At 45.2% G+C, this 18,014-nt stretch overlaps 2 protein-coding genes across 6 annotated transcripts in view; both read left to right on the top strand.

Annotated features, from left to right (window-relative positions):
- The first annotated feature begins 13 nt into the window (after window positions 1–13).
- MED20 (mediator complex subunit 20) lies at window positions 14–15,002 on the top strand. Of its 2 annotated transcripts, none has more exons than XM_070514959.1 (4): window positions 14–192; window positions 2,572–2,726; window positions 7,240–7,493; window positions 9,113–15,002. In XM_070514959.1, the coding sequence occupies exons 1-4, from the start codon at window positions 179–181 to the stop codon at window positions 9,326–9,328; spliced, it is 639 nt and encodes a 212-aa protein (XP_070371060.1). In that variant the 5' UTR covers window positions 14–178; the 3' UTR covers window positions 9,329–15,002. The 2 variants fall into 2 exon arrangements, with proteins under 2 accessions (XP_070371060.1, XP_070371059.1); XM_070514958.1 differs by having other exon boundaries at window positions 89–412.
- USP49 (ubiquitin specific peptidase 49) overlaps window positions 9,271–18,014 on the top strand; it is an 85,795-nt gene continuing 77,051 nt past the window's right edge. For 2 of the 4 annotated variants that reach the window (XM_070514950.1, XM_044776663.2), the window contains exon 1: window positions 9,323–9,385. The gene's annotated coding sequence lies outside the window, so the exon portion shown is untranslated. Of the gene's footprint in view, window positions 9,386–18,014 lie in introns of all 4 variants that reach the window. The other 2 variants (XM_070514955.1, XM_070514953.1) reach the window with 2 other exon arrangements.

The raw sequence follows: 18,014 nt of genomic DNA on the forward strand, positions 1-18,014 counted from the left end.
AGGTGCCTAGACACGCCCCTGTTCCTCATGGGCGCGCCAACTGGGCGCTCTGTCTTTGCGTCATTTCCGGAGCACCTCCCTCCGCCGGAGCTCGCGTTAGGGGGCTTCGGTTAGCGTGGGCCGCCAAGGAGCGCTGCGTTTCGGCTGTGTAATCCTGCCCGCGTCCCGGCCCGACGCCATGGGAGTGACTTGGTAGGACTGCTGGGGATTGTGTGGGGCGGGGTTTGGGGTCGTGAAGGGCCCTCGGAGCCTAGAGTGTACCCCGGAGGAGGATCGAGACCTGGGTCCGCCGTCCCCCAGGAGCTGAGCAAGATGTCCTCGGATTTTGTGGGTGAGGGGCACACCGTGAGGGCTACGGATTCTTGAGGCCTGTTTCCTCGGAGATGCGCCCCTTCCTCCTGGAAGGCGGCAGGTAAAAGGTTTTATCCCAGGAACCCGTCAATGGTTGTGTACCTCCTTCCCTTTTTCTTGCTCCATCTTCCTTCCCGTGAGGCCATAGTACTGCCCAGGGTGGAACTTTAGGGTCGGAAATAGGATGTCTGGATTCGGACCCATCTGCAGGCACGGCTGGAGGAGTTGGGGGATAGGCAAGGAGGAGGCAGTATCTTTTTTAGGTTTTCGCCTGCCCGTACCTAAAGCCACTAAATGCAGTTAGACCAGCCTGTGGCTAGTTCTAGATTGGCCATTTTAAGATCCTCGGCGTGGAGAAAAAAATAAACTATTGGGAATTAGGAGACTGAGGTTCCAGGCGCCTCATCTCTTCGGGACCGTTTCCTACTATGTTTAATTACATGGTTGGTCTAGTTTCTATGGACTTATCGCTGACATGTTTTAAGTCTGGGTGACAGGGGAGAGGTATGGGCCTGATGCTCTTGGAATCATTAGTTCCAAAATGCTAGATTTCAGGGCTTTTTTTTTTTTTTTTTTTTATCGTGAAGTGTGATTGTCTTTCCAGCCAGAGAGGGCTGGAGGCCAGGATATCTGAAGGCAGTGGCCATAGGCTTGTCTATAAGAACCTGTGGGCACTACTACTCCTGGTGGCCCAGGTTCATGAGGTTTGTCAGTGATTGCACCTTTGATTCCTACAGTTGACATAATGAGCCTCCTCTGAGTCCTCTTGTATAAGGGCATGTATGAGGGATGGGAATGCAAAGTTTGCAGCAAGAGTCATGGAACCCTGGAGGCCCCTGCTCTTGCAATAGAGAAGACAGACAGAGGAAAAGACTCTGTCTCTTGGGACCTTTATCAACTTTTTCAGACTCCTAGGATTTCTGACCCCAGTAGCATCAGTTTAGGGATTCTGATATTTCAAAATAAGGCACATCATCATCATTGCTTATCAGTGCTTTTCCTGATGGAGAGTAGTGACGATCATTAGCAACATCAGGACTCCACTTTTATAGCTTTGTTTAGTTGACTGATCCTAAAGTAATGAAGTGTCCCCCAACTTTGTCACATGTGACCGTCTTTATGATTTTTGCATAGCCAGGTACCACCTGTACTATTATTTGTTAATGTTTTCTTTTAAATCTATTTATTTTCCTTTAAAGTATTTAACAGGTAACTATATCCCTTGGGAGGCAGTCTTGTGTAGTGGTTAAGAGCATAGACATGGAGCCAGCTTGCCTGGCTTTGAATCTTGGCTACACCACACCAAGCTAAGTGACCTTATGCCAGTTATTCAGTTTCCTCATTGGTAACAAGGAGATAAATAATAGCACATCTTATAGGGCTGTTGTGAGGATTTGAAGAGTTAATTCATCTGAAGGCCTTCGGACACTGCCTGGCGCGTAGTTGGCGCTTGGTGATTGTTATGTACCCCTCTAAAGGGGAAGCCAGTTTTAGTCACCATAGAAGGAAATCTTGGAAATAACATTTTTTGTTTCATTGTTTTCATTAAATTCTTGTACATACTATTGCCTCTCATCCCCAAAGATTATAAACTTGAGGCTTGCTTTCTCTTTGATCCTAGAGCTATGGAATAGAACTTTCTGCATTGATGGAAGTGTTCTATATTAGCAGTGTCCAGTACCCTAGCCCCCAGCCACTGTTGAGCTCTTGAGCCCTTGAAATGTGGGTGCAGCTGAGGAGTTGAAATTTTAATTTAATTTGTTGTAGTAGTTTAAGTGTAAATAGCCAGGTGTGGCTTGTGGCTACTGTACTGGACAGCATACATTCAAAGTGTTAGAGAGTTGGTAAAAGTATACTAATCCCAAATTGAGGCTTTCTCCTTGATATAGTCAGAACTGAAAGAACTGCAAAGCTTATTATACAACGCGGTGTTATCAAATGCTTGGTCCGTGTGCCACCTAAAATCTTCTCACACTCAGGAAGTGCTGGTATGACAGATAGGAAGTTCACTGCACGGCTCTGAGAGTTGTGACACGTGTGCTCTAGTTCTTAATGGTGTTCTCAGGGATGGTGGTATTTCCTCCCCTTTAAAATGAAGGGGTCAGGGTCAGTGGTCTGGAAGGTAACTCCTGGCCCTGATGAGCTGTGATTCTGTGGGTGAGTGGCTCAGCAAGTGCACGTGTGTCTCTGCATACTGATATTTGGTCCTCTCCCTTCCAGTGTGTCCCAGATGCCTGTGGCTGAGGGCAAGAGTGTCCAGCAGACCGTGGAGCTCCTCACCCGGAAATTGGAGATGCTTGGGGCAGAGAAGCAAGGAACGTTTTGTGTAGACTGTGAGACCTACCACACAGCTTCCTCTACCCTTGGCAGTCAAGGTCAGTGTGCGGGATCTGCGGGATGGGTGGAACCTGGCTTGGAATTGATCGACGTTCATGTTCATTGAAATCTTTCTGTTCTTCTGCTAAGAGTGGTATTCTTGAACATGTGGCACATGTGTTTCTGAATTCTTTAATTCTTGGTCCTTCATCTTTTAGACTGGGCCTAGGTTTTAGTCTTTTTACACTTTACATTCTTAGAGCAGTGTTTCTTGGAGGGTTGGTCACTGACTGACTAAATCATTTGCGTTACTTGTTAAAGGTGCAGATTCCTGGCTCTGCTTACCAACTGGTACTGCAGGCCTCATAATCTACATTTGAACAAGTTCCCCAGATGATCTTTATACACTCTAAAGTTTGAGAAAGACTCCTTTTAGTCTCAGAAGTCTCTGTATATGATTCTTTTAGAGCTTTAGAGTTTTTAGAACTTCCTGCAGAAAGCCTTCCTGTTGCCCACACCTAGCCAGTGCCCTTGGCCAGCTTATTACCGTAACATTGACCACTGAATCCACGTTTGTTTTAAATGTATTGAGATGTGAGATGGGCTGTGGATGGTGGTGGTGGTAGGGAGGCAAAGAGGATCTTTGAATATGACTTAAGGAACCTGAGTTCTCTTAGTCTTGGCTCTGCAGTAACTTGACTTTAGATGGTTCTATACCACAGTGATTAAGAGCCTAGGTCACGGAACCAGGTAACTAAGTACTGGCTGTACCGCGTGCTAACTGCAACTTTAGGTAAGTCCCACAGCCTGTGACTGTTGCTGTGTCAGTCATTTGCCTATTTTCCCATAGATCTGTTCCCTGCACTTGGCCTGCACACTATATCTGCCAGGCCCCCTTTCAGTTACCTTTGGTCAGTGGGAGGCACTGGGGAAGATTAGAAGACGGGAGAAAGGGAGGCCACAGTATGTCTCTCCCTCTCCCTCTGCTTTGGGCAGTGGCTTGGCTCCTTGCTCCAGCTCCTGCTAGGCAGCCTTTGTTCCTGGGTCTTGTAACATCACCTCTTCTCCTTTTCCTTTCAGCCTTAGCGATGGTAGTGGCTCCCTGTGTTGCTAATCTTTGGGTGGCCTCACTATTCTGTTTGTTTTTCAGTTCTTCCAACCCCTGTGTTTTGCTCCCTGTATTAAATCCCCTCTAACGAAGCTATCTGGTGTGGACTCTGTTTTTGTACCCTTCCTTAATACAGTTCGCTCATCTTTAAAGTGAAGATAGTTATAGTACTTACTTCCTAGTGTTTTTGTGCTAATTAAGTAAGTTAATACATGCAGAGCACTTAGAGCTGAGATTGTCATGTAATAAGTATTTAATAAATGGTAGGTCGGAGCTGTACTGAGTTTCATCATTGATAAAATTGCAGTGTTACCATTTATTTTGCCTTCCATAAGAAGGAAGGAGGAAACACAAGAGGTAAGTTGTGAAAGCATTTGGAAAACAAGACGTTTGTATGTAGATATAAGATGGCACACTACTTCTGTGAAACTACCTGTGTGAGCTGTTTTCCTGATCAGACCTTTACTTTCAAGGAGCTATCGTTTAGCTGGGGAGACACCACATCAGTGGCAGCCAACGGAAAGAGTGATGAGCTTAAGGTCAGAGGCTTGGCTTGGAGTTCCAGTTCTGTCTGTTTACTGCCTCTGTGCCTTTAGATCAGAAGTTCTCACAGTTGACTAGCATGAGCATCACAGGAGGGCTTGTTAACACACAGGTTGCTGGGCCCCATGCTAGGAGTTTCTGATTCACAAGGTTGGGGCTGAGGCGGGGAATTTGCGTTTCTGACAAGTTTACAGGTGCTGCTGCTGCTGCTGCTGCTGGCCTGGGACCCGCCAGCTTCATTTTCCTCATCTGTAAAAGGGGAACAGTAACACTAGTTCTGCTTCCTTCACAGATTGGGGCAGATGTGAAAGTACTTTGTTATGATTAAAAAAATAGTATTGTTTACAAACAACTGGAAGTGCCATCTTCATTAAAAACAAAAGCTTACGGAGCCGGGCCGATGGCACAGTGGTCAAGTTAGCATGTTCTGCTTCTGTGGCCCAGGGTTTGCTGGTTTGGATCCCGGGTGCGGACATGGCAACACTTAGCAAGCCAAGCATACATATAAAGTAGAGGAAGATGAGCACAGATGTTAGCTCACGGCCTGTCTTCCTCAGCAAAAAGAGGAAGATTGGCAGCAGATGTTAGCTCAGGGCTAATCTTCCTCAAAACATAAATAAAGAAATAAACAAACCCAAAACCTTAGTTGACTTTCAAAATATTTTCAAGACAGTAACAACACCTGCAGACTCATAGTATGGATTAAATATGTAACTACAGCAAATTTGCACAGGAACAGAATGGCAGATCAGCTTTGATGTCCTTTTTCTTTTTGAGGGTTGAAATGTTTTGAACTAGATTTAGAAAGAGGTAAAAGTTGTGACTTGGCAGCAAGCAGTCGGGCAGGATGGGGGGAGGTTCGTGCAGAGCCTGTTGTGATCAGGAAGTGGTGCAGAGCAGAGGTATGTATAGAGGAGTCACAGTGCCCCCTGCCCTGCCCCACCTGTCTCCTCACTCTGCATTGCTACCTTCTTATTCCTGCCTAGACTGTCTTCTTTCCTTCTCTGTGTGGCTGAATCCTTCATATCCTAGTTTAGGTCCTATTTTTTCCATGAAAGTGTTTTCTGCTGACTCTTGTCCACTTTGATCTCTTCCTACCATGAAGTCTTCCTTCCTTCCGAAAGACTTCTGGTCTATCCCACATAATCACTTTTGTTTTATTTTGTCTTTTATTTATTTCTTCCTTTTTCTTTTTTTGGTGAGGAAGATTGACCTTGAGCTAACATCTGTTGCCAGTCTTCTTCTTTTTTTTTTTTTTTTGGCTTGAGGAAGATTATCCCTGAGCTAACATCTGTGCCAGTCTTCCTCCATTTTGTATGTGGGATGCCTCCACAGCATGGCTGATGAGTGGAGTAGGTCCGCGCGGGAATGTGAACCCACAAATCCACGCCACCAAAGCAAAAGATGCAGAACTTTAACCACTTGGCCATGGGACTGGCCCCAACCAATCCTCTCTTTTTGCTTGAGGAAGATTGTCCCTGAGCTAACATCTGTGCAGTCTTCCTATATTTTGTATGTGGGACACCACCATAACATGGCTTGATGAACAGTGTGTAGGTTCACACCCGGGATCCAAACCCTTGAACCCCGGGCTGCCAAAGTAGAGGGTGCTAACTTAACCACTGTGCCACCAGGCTGGCCCCTTATTTTGTCTTTTTAAAAGTTTTTTGCCTCTTTCTCTGTTGAGTGTCAGCTTTTTGAGGCCAGGGGCTAAATCCTCTACTTCTATGCCCCTTGAACCCTAGCACAGAGCTAGAAAGAGTTTAAGTAGTTAATAAATGTTTGCGATTATGGCAGTCTATCCATAACTCTTGTAATGTTTGAGAGAAGAATCTTGCTTTCCATTTTTTGCCTTCTTCCATTTCCCACTTAACCAAATATATGTAGCTTTCCTTCCCTCTTACAGAAAACCTGTGGTAATTAATGAGAAAACTCATTTCTCAGAGAGTGGAAGGGGTGAGCTGGGGCTTCAGACTGGATCTTCTGATTCCAGATCCTGAGTTCTTTCTGCCAAAGTTGTGCTGCTTGCTTCCTAAGTTGGCTGGCATCTTAAAACTCTCCAAGGGCTCACTGTTGCCTTCAGGAAGAAGTCCAAACTTCTTGAGGCCTGGAAGGCAAGACTTCTCCCAGCCTGGTTCTGGCCTACCCTTCTAGCCTTATGCCAGATACTCCCCTTTGCTGCTTCTGTGGGGCCACTTCCTGTATCACAGAGTGGGGACGCCAGGGAAGGTAGGGATGGACAGAAGAACAGAGCATCTGCTTCATTTGTCATACTCAAATACTGGTACTTTTATTTTATTTTCCTTGTTATGTAATACATGATTATACAAAAGACTGTATATAAAGTCTCTGTGAGTTATTGATCATCATCATTAAGCATCCATCTGTGAGCCTGTCGCTCAACTTAAGAATTAAACCATTATGGGGCCGGCCCCGAGGCCGAGTGGTTAAGTTCACGCGCTCAGCTGCAGGCGGCCTAGTGTTTCGTTGGTTCGGATCCTGGGCGCGGACATGGCACTGCTCATCAAGCCACGCTGAGGCAGCGTCCCACATGCCACAACTAGAAGGACCCACAACAAAGAATATACAACTATGTACCGGGGGGCTTTGGGGAGAAAAAGGACAAAAATAAAATCTTTAAAAAAAAAAAAAAAGAATTAAACCATTATTAGTCTCATCGAGGTTCCCTGTGGGCCTCTCACCCTTTTCTGTGGAGCGGGTGGGTTTTGCCATCTGTTGTCCTGCCTGCTTTTCCTCTCCCTTCATCTCTGGAAAAGGCTGTCAGTGAGGGGATTCCCCCTACCCCCCTCCAAGACTGCCCAGTTAATGCCAGATTGCCATCTGGCCTCGTGTGCATTTGACTCTATTCTGGGGTTTGCCGACGAAGGTCTTCATGCTGAGTAGGCTCTCCATCCCTGCAGGTCAGGCCGGGAAGCTGATGTATGTGATGCACAACTCAGAGTATCCTTTGAGCTGCTTCGCCCTCTTTGAGAATGGCCCATGCCTTATTGCCGACACCAACTTTGATGTGCTCATGGTGAAGCTCAAGGGCTTTTTCCAGAGTGCCAAGGCCAGCAAGATTGAGACCCGGGGCACCCGTTACCAGTACTGTGACTTCCTAGTGAAGGTGGGCACGGTCACAATGGGACCCAGTGCCCGAGGCATCTCTGTGGAGGTAAGACCTTGGTGACATTGGAGCGGGATGTGCTGAAGGGCATTCTCAGGCAAGGGCTCTGCCGATTTCCACATGCCTCTGAAAGCAAGCTGATGTTCTTGCCTCCCCAATCCCTGTCTCCAGAGCATCTGTGTTCCCTCTCTGTGCATCTTTTACCCTTTCCATAGTCATCCAGGGACCCTGTAGCCTAGGATGGGAATGGGAAGCTGGGTTCACAGCAGAAAGCAGAAAGCAAGCTTAGGAAGGCTGGCTCGCTGGAGAAGGGAATGGATAGTCAAGGGAGGCAGGTGAATTATGATGTGGAGGGACCACTTGCCCATCACAAGAAGTCCTAGAGCAGAACAGGGCAACTTTCAGTGCAGTGAACATTGGGAGGTGGGCCCTAAATCACATGTCCACACACCTCTCCTTAGTACACTTCAAGATAGGTCTCAAAAGTTGTGTAGCAAAGATGTGCCTTTCCTTTTGATACGCTGTCTCCTTTCTTTCATGGTGGAAAGGGGTGTGTGATGGCTTCATCTTTGAGGCTAGATGTATATATTGAAAATGGCAAAGAAAGAATGTGGCAGTAGCTGGCTTTGGGTCCAGTCCACAGTCTACCATGTGCCCAGCACTGTGAGATAAAAAACTAACTAAGCTACCTGTAGCTACCCGCCTTTTGAAAATTTATGATTTAGTAAGAGAGCAAGGCTGAAACACACAAACTGTTTTTGAAGTTAGTCTGTGAGAAATGCCATGAAAGAGGTAGAGATTGCTCTGGGAATTCAGGCCAGTGAAAGCCCTGCTGACTTTGGGGACTGTGAGGCTCCTGCATGAGTAGCATCTAAGGGGAGACTTAGCAGAGACCTGGAGATCGGTGAGTTGTAAGAAGCATCCCAGGCAGAGAAAAGGGCATTAGTGGTAGTTACTGCTCTGAAACTCCAGGGGCCCCTGGGGCCAAGGTGTCCTGACCCTTTCACATATCTAACTCTGCAGTACAGACACACCCCGGCTGTTTCTTTACTTCTTTCTCCGTATGGTTACCAACAATTTCCCCCTGCCATCTCTCCAGTGAAAAATTAGGAGAGGGGAATGAAAAAACCTAAGATGTCTACCTTTTGGCCCATGCCGCCTTGGTTGGGAAATTATTTCTTAGGGTCAGAGCTCAGGCTGGGTTTACCTTGGGAATAATCTTTGATCTTGAAGAGATTTAGCAGCATGTGTGTCTAGACTGCCCTCTACTGATCCCCCAACACACACACGCACTTAATTTCTTTTACTCTTCATTTTCTTTCTCAGAATTTTCCTGAGCTCTCCTTCAATCTTCACCCAGCATGGTAGAGACCATACAGTTCTGAGATAACCAGAAGGGGCCTGGATCTGCCTCTGGGTCTTGTGGGCAGGGCTGTGGGTTGAAACTCCAAGATGAGCACGTCACAGATGCCAAAAGGGAATGATGCTGAATGTGTCTGATCCTTGGTGTTTGGTTGAGTATTTCCTGTGGAAATACTGTGCTAGAAGGTGTGTGTCTTTGGCTCAGGGTTGGGGAAGATGGGACCAGGGGGCAAGAGGCACACTTGAAGCAGAAGACCTCATCCTTGCCCTCACTCACCCTCATTCTCTCTTCTTTTGGTCCCCAGGTGGAATATGGCCCCTGTGTGGTACCTAGCGACTGCTGGAGCCTGTTGCTTGAGTTCCTACAGAGTTTTCTAGGCAGCCACACACCAGGGGCTCCCGCAGTATTTGGGAACAGACACGATGCGGTCTACGGCCCAGCAGATACCGTGGTCCAGTACATGGAACTCTTCAACAAGATCCGCAAGCAGCAGCAGGTGCCGGTGGCTGGGATTCGTTAGTGACTGGCCTCTGTCTGGCTGTGTTCTGTCACCAGGGGGACTCCACAGGAGGAGCAGGTGCTGCACCCTCAGGCCCCTGGACCCCAGAAACCCAGGGCAGACAGGGAGGCTTCTCTCACTCTCCGGTTCCCGGCTGTGGCTTTTGCTCTGGGGCTCTGGACTCCCCTTCCCTGACCCTCACACAGTCCTCCAACAGCTGTTTTACCCCATGCCTTATTGAAGGTGGCCTGTCCTCAAGAATGGTAATTATGACGAGTGCTGAAGATTGGAGCTTTCCTGCTTTAGGGGAAAAGGTAGGACAGGGGTGTCTCTGCCTAGTGTCACTGGGGAAGGCAGTCTGTACTTCCAACTGTGGAGGATTGGCTAGGCCTACCACAGAAAGGCTGCGTTTTGTGTCTGGCTGTGCTGTAATATAGGCTGGCCTCTCCTAGGAAGGAGTAGGAGGCACAGCTTCTTTGATGGTTGCCATTTTTTTGACCTGTTTGCTGCAGTGGGTTGTGAATTGACTTTTCTAGGGTGTTGCCCGAGTCCTTTGAAGTCTCCCTTGACATCTTTCCATTTTGTTGTGAATTATATTAGACCATAGGCTAAGCTGCTATAACAAAGAGAATCTAAAGTACAGTGGCTCTTAGTAGAAGTTTATCCTTCTGTCTCCTAATAGTACAGAGGTAATCTGTATCGTTTGTAGTAAGTACAGATGGTCCAGGACAGCCTTCACTCTACAAGGTCATCAGGAACTCGGGCTGTCTTGTTGTTCAGCCATCCCTAGGGTGTTGTCCTCGCCCGCAAGGTCAAAGCAGACTCATCAGTTCCATGTCCACATTCCACTGGGGCAAGAGAGAGAGAAAAAGCAGTTTCTTTTTTAAAGAATATGATGTGGAGTTGCTCAAATCGCTATGGCCATGCTTTGCCGAAAGGGACGCTGGGACATAGAGCCTTTTATTTGGGTGGTCATGTTCCAAGTTAAAACTCGGGGTTCTGTGACTAAAAGATGAAGGAGAAAATGGATATGGGGGCCAAGTTAGTGGCCGTTCCTACGTGGAGGTCAGTGGACATGCCCAGAAATGCCCTTGGCTGTGGTTTTGCCCAGAGTACCCCCTCTACCTAAGCCATTTGTTTATGAATTGGATTGAGATGGGGCTGATGCCAGAGCCACTTTCAGTTCCGTTGGATTAGTCACACTAGGAAGTCAGCTCTGCACCCCTTGCCTGAGTCACAGGATCAAGGCCCCTCCAGTTCTCATGCACCCAGAGCTTAGGGTTAGAGCAGTTGACCTGATACTTATACTGTGCTTCGTGGTTTCCTGAGCTCTTGCTCCTCGTCTCATTTGAGCCTCCAAGTGCTCATTTGACCTGCATTGCCTGCCTACCCCACTCCTGCTGTGGAAATGTCCAGTCAGGCTAACATTGAGATATTCAGGCAGAGATGGTCTTAGGAAACGTGTTAATGTACGTATTACATTACGTACATTAGGATAATGTCACTCATCGAAGCCATCTAGAGAGAAATTGTTTTCAGATCTAAAGCCTCTGCAAGAATCAGGTAGTGGTCTTGTTTCCATTCTATCTTTGGCTGGCAGGAAACTCAGTTCAGCTTTATAACTGCAGGACCTGTCCTCTGCATTGGTTTTTTTGTTTGTTTCTTTGTTTTGTTTTTGCTTTTTTAAAATTGAGGTCTGTTTTAGATATCATTTACACACAATAAAATGCACAGGTTTTATGTTGTTGGCCGTCTGATTTATATTTGCTCTTGTCCAGGTTTATCTGTGTATTTTTCTGTAGGCTCCCTCAAATCTTTTATGAAATAGGACAGCATATAGGCAGGATTTTGAACATAATATGTTCCTGAAAATATATAGAAATTGAGTGTGGTAAATATGACTCTAGACCTAGACATGGTAAGGAGAGATTTTGTTCCCTAAAAACTAAAAAAATAGTATAAACAGGATCCCTAACTCTACTTTGCCTTTTAGACACAGGGTTGGCTCACACATTTCCAGTGTTCTTCACTTTTGTTCTTTTCTTGTATTTTGAGCACATAGTTGACCAGCATTCAGTCCAGTGAACATCAGATCAAACTTTTAAGTACCCACTTTGGGTACCTTTGTCCATCTTTGTCCTTTTTGTCAATTAAAGGAAGTTTGTCACTAAAAAAGGTGGGTAGCAATGTTGCCAAAACTGAACGCTCACTAGCAGGAAAGACTCAGATGTCATGTAGCTTGTGTGTGCAGGTCTGAATGGGGCTTTCACAAATAGTTTAGGATTGTCAGTGTATAATTTTTGAAAGTTGGGGTTGAATGAAAGTTGAGGAGCATTTGTATAAATTTAAGGAAAAAAGGGCATAGCTATGCTTATAAATGAAAAAAACTTAAACTCAGCAACTAAATGGAGATGGTATGTTTTTGGTTCAAATCTGACATTCTTCCTTCTGCACTAGACTGTCTTCCTGCCCCTCCTTCTTCTGCTTCCAGGTGCTTTACCCTCCTCCCCATCTGTGGCTACCCATAAAAGAAGAGAGACTAGGAAACCAGTACTTCAGTGGGTACCTTTCCCAGAACCACATAGAAATCGGCCAGCCTTGACTGTCAGAGCTCTGCGGGGCAGCTCTAGGGCTCGTCTTGTTCTCCTTCACTACAAGGTGGGGAGACTGTGGCTCCCAGAGAGATCATGCGGGGAGCTGAGGCTGGGGTCAGGACCGAACTCAAGGTGCAGGCCTCCTAGCTACCAGCGTGTCAGAGCGTGACACCTGGACCTCTGTGTGGTGCCAGGTGATTTTAGGTGGAATGCAGAAGACAATTTTATGTCAGTACTTATACTTGATTCCACTGTGTGTTAGAAGTATAGCTAGCACTTTATTCCTTAGGATGAAGGTAAGTTTTTTTAAAAAGAGTCCATTTAAAGGGAACTGTTAAGTTATAGCACAGGTGATACGTGCACATGGCAAAATTTTTGGAGGCAGGACGGATGCTGGGATTTGGGGATATGTTTCTAGTCCATTTCCTGTGTCCATTGATGGTTCCTGCTCTGACTGTGCTTTCCCCTTGTCTCTCCAGTGCTGTTCTGATTCTCTGTACCCCGGTTCTCAGGCTGCCTCCTGCTTGCTTGCTTCAGGTCTTGAGTACCAAGTAGTCACATGTCCCCCGCCATGTATTGGTGTGACTGCTTCACTGAAGGAATTGCCTAGAGACTGACCACTGCTCCCTGCCACTAGGTCTACCCCAACCCAGTGTGTCTAGTATTCATTCCTGAGGCTTCATGATGAGGTAGTTAGTGAAATTTTTCTCTCCACATCCTGGAGGGTTACGGGAGGGGTTAGAAATTCCCACCTAAGCATGTCCTCCAGGTGTCAACAGTTGAAGCTCTCAAAATACAAGATAGGAAGGTCTACAATAGACTGAACGTTTTGAGGACATTTACAGTAGATCCAGTGCCAGGTGGGACTGATATGTGGCCTTGCTGTCTCAAGTCCATACCTCTAACTCCCGATATTGCCTTTCCCTCACCACAGCCTCCCTCTCTGCTACTGCTGTCTGGGAGCCTTGGGCAGCAGGCCCCAAACACAATTGCATGTGGAATGGCTGAAACCAATTATATTGCAAGTGTGGTCCTCTCTTGGGAGTTGGTTCTTTGGCCTTTGTGCAGTCACTTGGGGGTGGCTCTCCCCCAAGGTGAGTTTCTGCCATTGTGTAGAGCATTCCAAAACAAGTCTCTTGGGTTAGAAGGGACTCTTTAGGTCACGTAGTTTGACCATCACTCAGTCCTCAAGTCTTGACACCATCCCTCCCAGAGGCTGTGCAGCCTTGACTTGGCCTTATCTAGGAAAATCTCTTCCTTGTGTATTTCATCTCTTTTTCTCATTAACTTTGAGATAAAAATCAATACAAAACAAAACATACTTGTCCTTTCCCTCCCAGGTCATGGAGACTGTATTGTGCTTAGAGAATTTATCATTAGTTGGTGCTGGAGTAAGAGCGGACTATGACTCTGAAGTAAGGGTTCTAATGTTACTGCAGGTTATCCACTCCTGAGGGGAGCCTCAAGAGGCCTAAGACGCTTTGAAACCAGACACACTTTTGTGTATATGTGCAGTTTTTTGGGAATAGGATTTACAGGGGTCGTAAGAATATCTCAAAAATCCACGATCCAAAGAATCGCTAAAGGGAGAACAGATCCTGAAGGGAAACAGCAGGAAGATAAAGAGAAAGCAGGTGTGAGATATGTCCAGCTGGCTTATTGTGAGCAAGACTGTCCCAGGCCTTTTGGACCCCTCATCTGAGGTCCTCTCCGGGGATTCTCCTTCATTTTAGTGTCCTTTAGGGCTGAAAGTTTCTGGGAAGCTGGACTGTTTTCCTATAGGTTCCCCCTTCTCGTGTCTACATACACATACACACAACCTATTAGAAACAAGGAGGAGTAAATATGTATGAAGCAATCTTTATGGCTTCCTTTGTGGCCCCAGGAGTTACTCTTCCATTGTGACATACTCCATGGGATCTGAAAAGTTTTCCGTTGTAATGGAATTTGGCATAATGAGTATATTTTCATTTTTCAGAATGATGTGATTGATGAGGCAGAGAAATAGTTCCTCACCTCTGTGATGAAATTAGCAAATTAAAAAAAATTCTTGGAAGTATTAGGGCAAAGATTCCTAATTCTCTTGCATTCTGTTTTATTTCCCAAGACATTTTTGTCTCATCAGATGGCATTGACCTGTTTTTAAGGTTGATATGAATTCTACTGAATTTTCTTTGGAGGCTTTGAAAAAGAGAATTTAGGGACCACATAATTCAATATTGGGACTCTTTTGTCATGTAGGAAAGGCAGGGTTTGAAATGTGGAGGTGACAGGTATTCCGAGGCAGCCTACTAAAGGGAAGAGGGCACTGCTTTAGCAGACAGATGGCTGGGTGCTAGCCACAATACTGTCCCTAATTTGCCAGGTAACTTCAATCAAGTTGGCCTTTCTGAGTCTCATCTGTAAAGTGGGCATAGTGATCCCTACTTTCCCTATTTCATAGCCTTATAGCCTTGTTGAGAGGCTCAAGGGAGAATAGATGTGAGGAGTGCTTTGTCGGCAAGCAGATGCCGTCTCTGCTCTTGTGTCTTTTTTAATGATGCTGAAGGTATTGGTGTTTGGTTAAGATGTTTAAGCTGGGAAGTTATGGGGTCATTACTGCTTGGTGGCAGGTTAAAATTTTTCCCCAATGCAAGGAATGTAGTTGTGCTAGAGAATGAGCCGTATGGAAAGAAGATTCAGAGAAAGTATTCATCATACTCGTGTATTTTTTTAATCAGATCAGTAAGCCTAGTTGTATGGACCATCTCTGGAACATGGAAATATGTTTTTAACGTGTACTTACAGTGATGAGATTTTACTTGTTTTCCTGCAACCTAAAGGAAGAAAGGCTGGGCTTTAAAAAAAAAAAAAAAGTAGGGTAGAAATGACTTTAACTTTTTTGTAGAACACATCCATCTCTGTTTCTCCTTAGCTCCCAAGCCTTAATTGTAGCTGTCTCTGAACCGTGTTTTTTTATGCCATGTATATTGTGATTGCACTCCATACCAGTTGTGTCCTTAAAGAAAGTTCAGTGTCCCTGATTGTATTTTCCATTCCTCACTGATGAACCACTGAAGCCCTTAACTCTGAGGCTGCAATAAAACCTTATATGTTAGCTATTCTGCAGAGTCTTTTAATATCTGAATTACCTAAAATAGCTTTCTTCTTATTCTTTCTGCTTCCATCTAATACACAATTCTCAAACTTTTCAGTCTCAGGACTCCTTGATGCTCTGAAAAATTATTGAGTACTGCAAAGAAATTTTGAGTAAGAGCTTCTGTTTATGTAGGTTATATCTATTGATATTTATCTTATTAAAATTTATAATGGAAAAAAATGAAAGTATTAACTCATTTAAAAGTAACAAACTCATCACATATAAATAAAATATTTTAATGAAAAAACTTATTTTCAAACAAAAATATAGCGAGAGGAGTGGTATTGTTTTATATTTTTGCAAAGCTCTTAAATGTCTGGTGTAATAGAAGACAGTGGATTCTCATATCTACTTCTGCGTTAAATCTGTTGCAGTTTGTTTTGGTTGAAGAATATGAAGAAAATCCAACCTCTCACAGATGTGTAGTTGGGAAAGAGGAGGAGTATATTAATAATCTTTTCAGATAATTGTGGATATTTGATACTATGTCACAACTCCGCTAAAGGTTAGTTGCAATGTGGAATCTTAGACTCTATCAGTGAACTTTTTGTACTCTATTATATTAACATTCGTTGGTTTATTTTACACCTTGAAGGGATCTTTTATTACTGATGCATGATTGTGTAGCATCATGCATTGGTCATTTGGAAAAAACTGCAGATCTTTTAAATGTTGACACATTTCATTATACAATATCAAAATATCATATTTGTTAATATCACTACCAGTCTCCATCAGAAAAATCTTGGGAAGCTATTAAGCTCACTGTGGCGGATACAAGCTTTCAAAAATTCTAAGTTTTCCTTGAGAGCTTGAATTTGACAAATGCTGTCAGGCTCACTTTGTTTATTTTTGGGAAAATATCTGTCTGACACCCAAGGCTAAAGAACTACAGTTTATCTGTTAGCTGTTCTTTCAAGTAAAAATGGTATTCCAGGAAGAAAGTTGTTAATTCAGCTCAAAATTCAGAGAAACTGCACATGTGCTTTTCCTCAAGGAAAACATCGTACTTAGGTAAGGAACAGAAGTGCTTTATGCATACATCCATTTAGTCACATGGAATAGTATTATTGAGAAGATGTGTACTTAATAAAACAAAGAATTTTAGTGCTTCATCAAGGACTTCTTTAAGTGAAACAGGTATCCTCCTTCCCTGTGAATGGGTGGCAGTGAAGAATACCTTGAATGCTGGTACAATTTAGTGCCGTTTGCGCTAAGGCAGCAGCAATTTTACTCAATTGTTACTTTTGTATCAGTGCAAATGTCATCACAGTGACAAAGGCAGATAATGTCTTATTATTATGAAATAGTGTTGATCTCAGGGACCTCCTGAAAGGGTCTCAGGGGTCCCCAGAGCTCCACAGGCCACACTTGGAGAACCACTGATCTAATACATGCTCACAGCACTGAGAATCTTTTCCGCCGGCATTGCTATTCTGAGAGCACCCCTTCCTTCAGAAGTCTTAAGTGGCTCCAAAATCCTTCACTCAACAAAAGCACCTATTATGTGTCAGGTACTTTCTTAGGGAATTAACATTTAATAAGATACAATCTTTATTCTCCAGTAATTTTCTTGGGGGATTGGGGAGTAAGGGGAGAAAATAGATAAGAAATTACAGTGTAAGATAAGAATTCCTTAGAATTATGTTAAAGGTGATGGACAACAAAGGAAATGCTAGATCTACAAAGGAAATTTTAGATCTAACTCTGAGCTCTTGAACCACATGGCGTCTCCTCACCAAATCAGTTAGTGAGTCAGTCAATCACCGGGTCCTCTCCTTCCATAAAACCTTTTAAAAATGTCCAAGTTAATTACCTTTGGAAGTGTTTTCGCACTTAATTGCGCTTGGCTCCAGGCTTGTAGTTTCATGTTTACACATGCACGTGCTGTTTCCCCTTTATTTATTTTTGGTGGTGTTTTTTGGCTTTTGTGCTTCTCTGCTTAATATTTACAAGTTTGTAGCCTTGAGCCAGTGTAACCGATAAGGCATACGTTTCTTCCTTTTCCTTGTCCTCGTATTTAAATGTAAGCCTTTCTCTGCTTTAGCCATGTGTTGGGTGAAGTAACAGCGTTGGTCTTATTTGGGGTAACGTCACCCCCCGCAAGTTATGTCAGGACAATGCACCCAGGAGGCTGTTGCGGAAGGAAGCTTTTTCCGAGGCAGAGAAGACTTGTAGAAATAGCCGCTGTTCTGTTTCCCTGTGGCCTCCATCACCAGACTCTGCTGAACTGCTTCAGTTTACAGCTGCGAACTTCTTCCTTGGGGGGAGATTTCCGTGAAACAGCTGAGACCCGCCGGGGCCCTCTGTGGCAAAAGTTAGACACGTGCTCGCCCGTCTGGGAGCCAATAGTAACTTTTGTAAACGTTGCCGCAGGAAACCCCACGGTTCAGAGGCTGCTTCTTTCGGAACGACATGGTTGAAAATAACTTAGTGTTTTAACAGAACAAAACAAAAACGTAGACGGGATAGTGAGAAAGGCTGTCCCCTTTGGCAGTGGGGTGAGATGTTAAAGGCGCTCCAGAAAGAGTGCGGGTAACCAAAGTAAAATTCCTTTCCTATTCCGCGGGCTGAATGGCTGGGGACAAGGGGGCGGAGATGGGCCCGGGAGAGTGTCTGGCCCTTTAAGGAGGAGGGACAGACATAAGACTCTGTACCTTTAAGAGTCTCTTTGTCTGGAAACCTCCTTATTTACCCTCCTGTGCTTCAACCAAACTTCGACCCGCGATTCGCAACGCCCCTCTACGCCGCCGCCCCTTACGCCTGGCTCAAAGCGGCCGCGAGTCTGTGGCTGACCCTAAACTTTGCGCCCGCGGCGCGAACCCTCGGAGACGCTGTCTGTGTCGGGGTCCGGGCCCCGCGCTGCGCCGTTGGCGCAATGCGGGGCCCGGGGGGCGGGGCTTCGGCGGGCGGGCCAATGGGCGGTCAGGGGGCGGGGCCGTGTTCGGTTGTCTCGCGCCCTGGTGACAGCTCG

Source organism: Equus asinus, chromosome 8 (genome assembly GCF_041296235.1).
Source record: "Equus asinus isolate D_3611 breed Donkey chromosome 8, EquAss-T2T_v2, whole genome shotgun sequence".
Taxonomy (NCBI): Eukaryota; Metazoa; Chordata; class Mammalia; order Perissodactyla; family Equidae; genus Equus; species Equus asinus.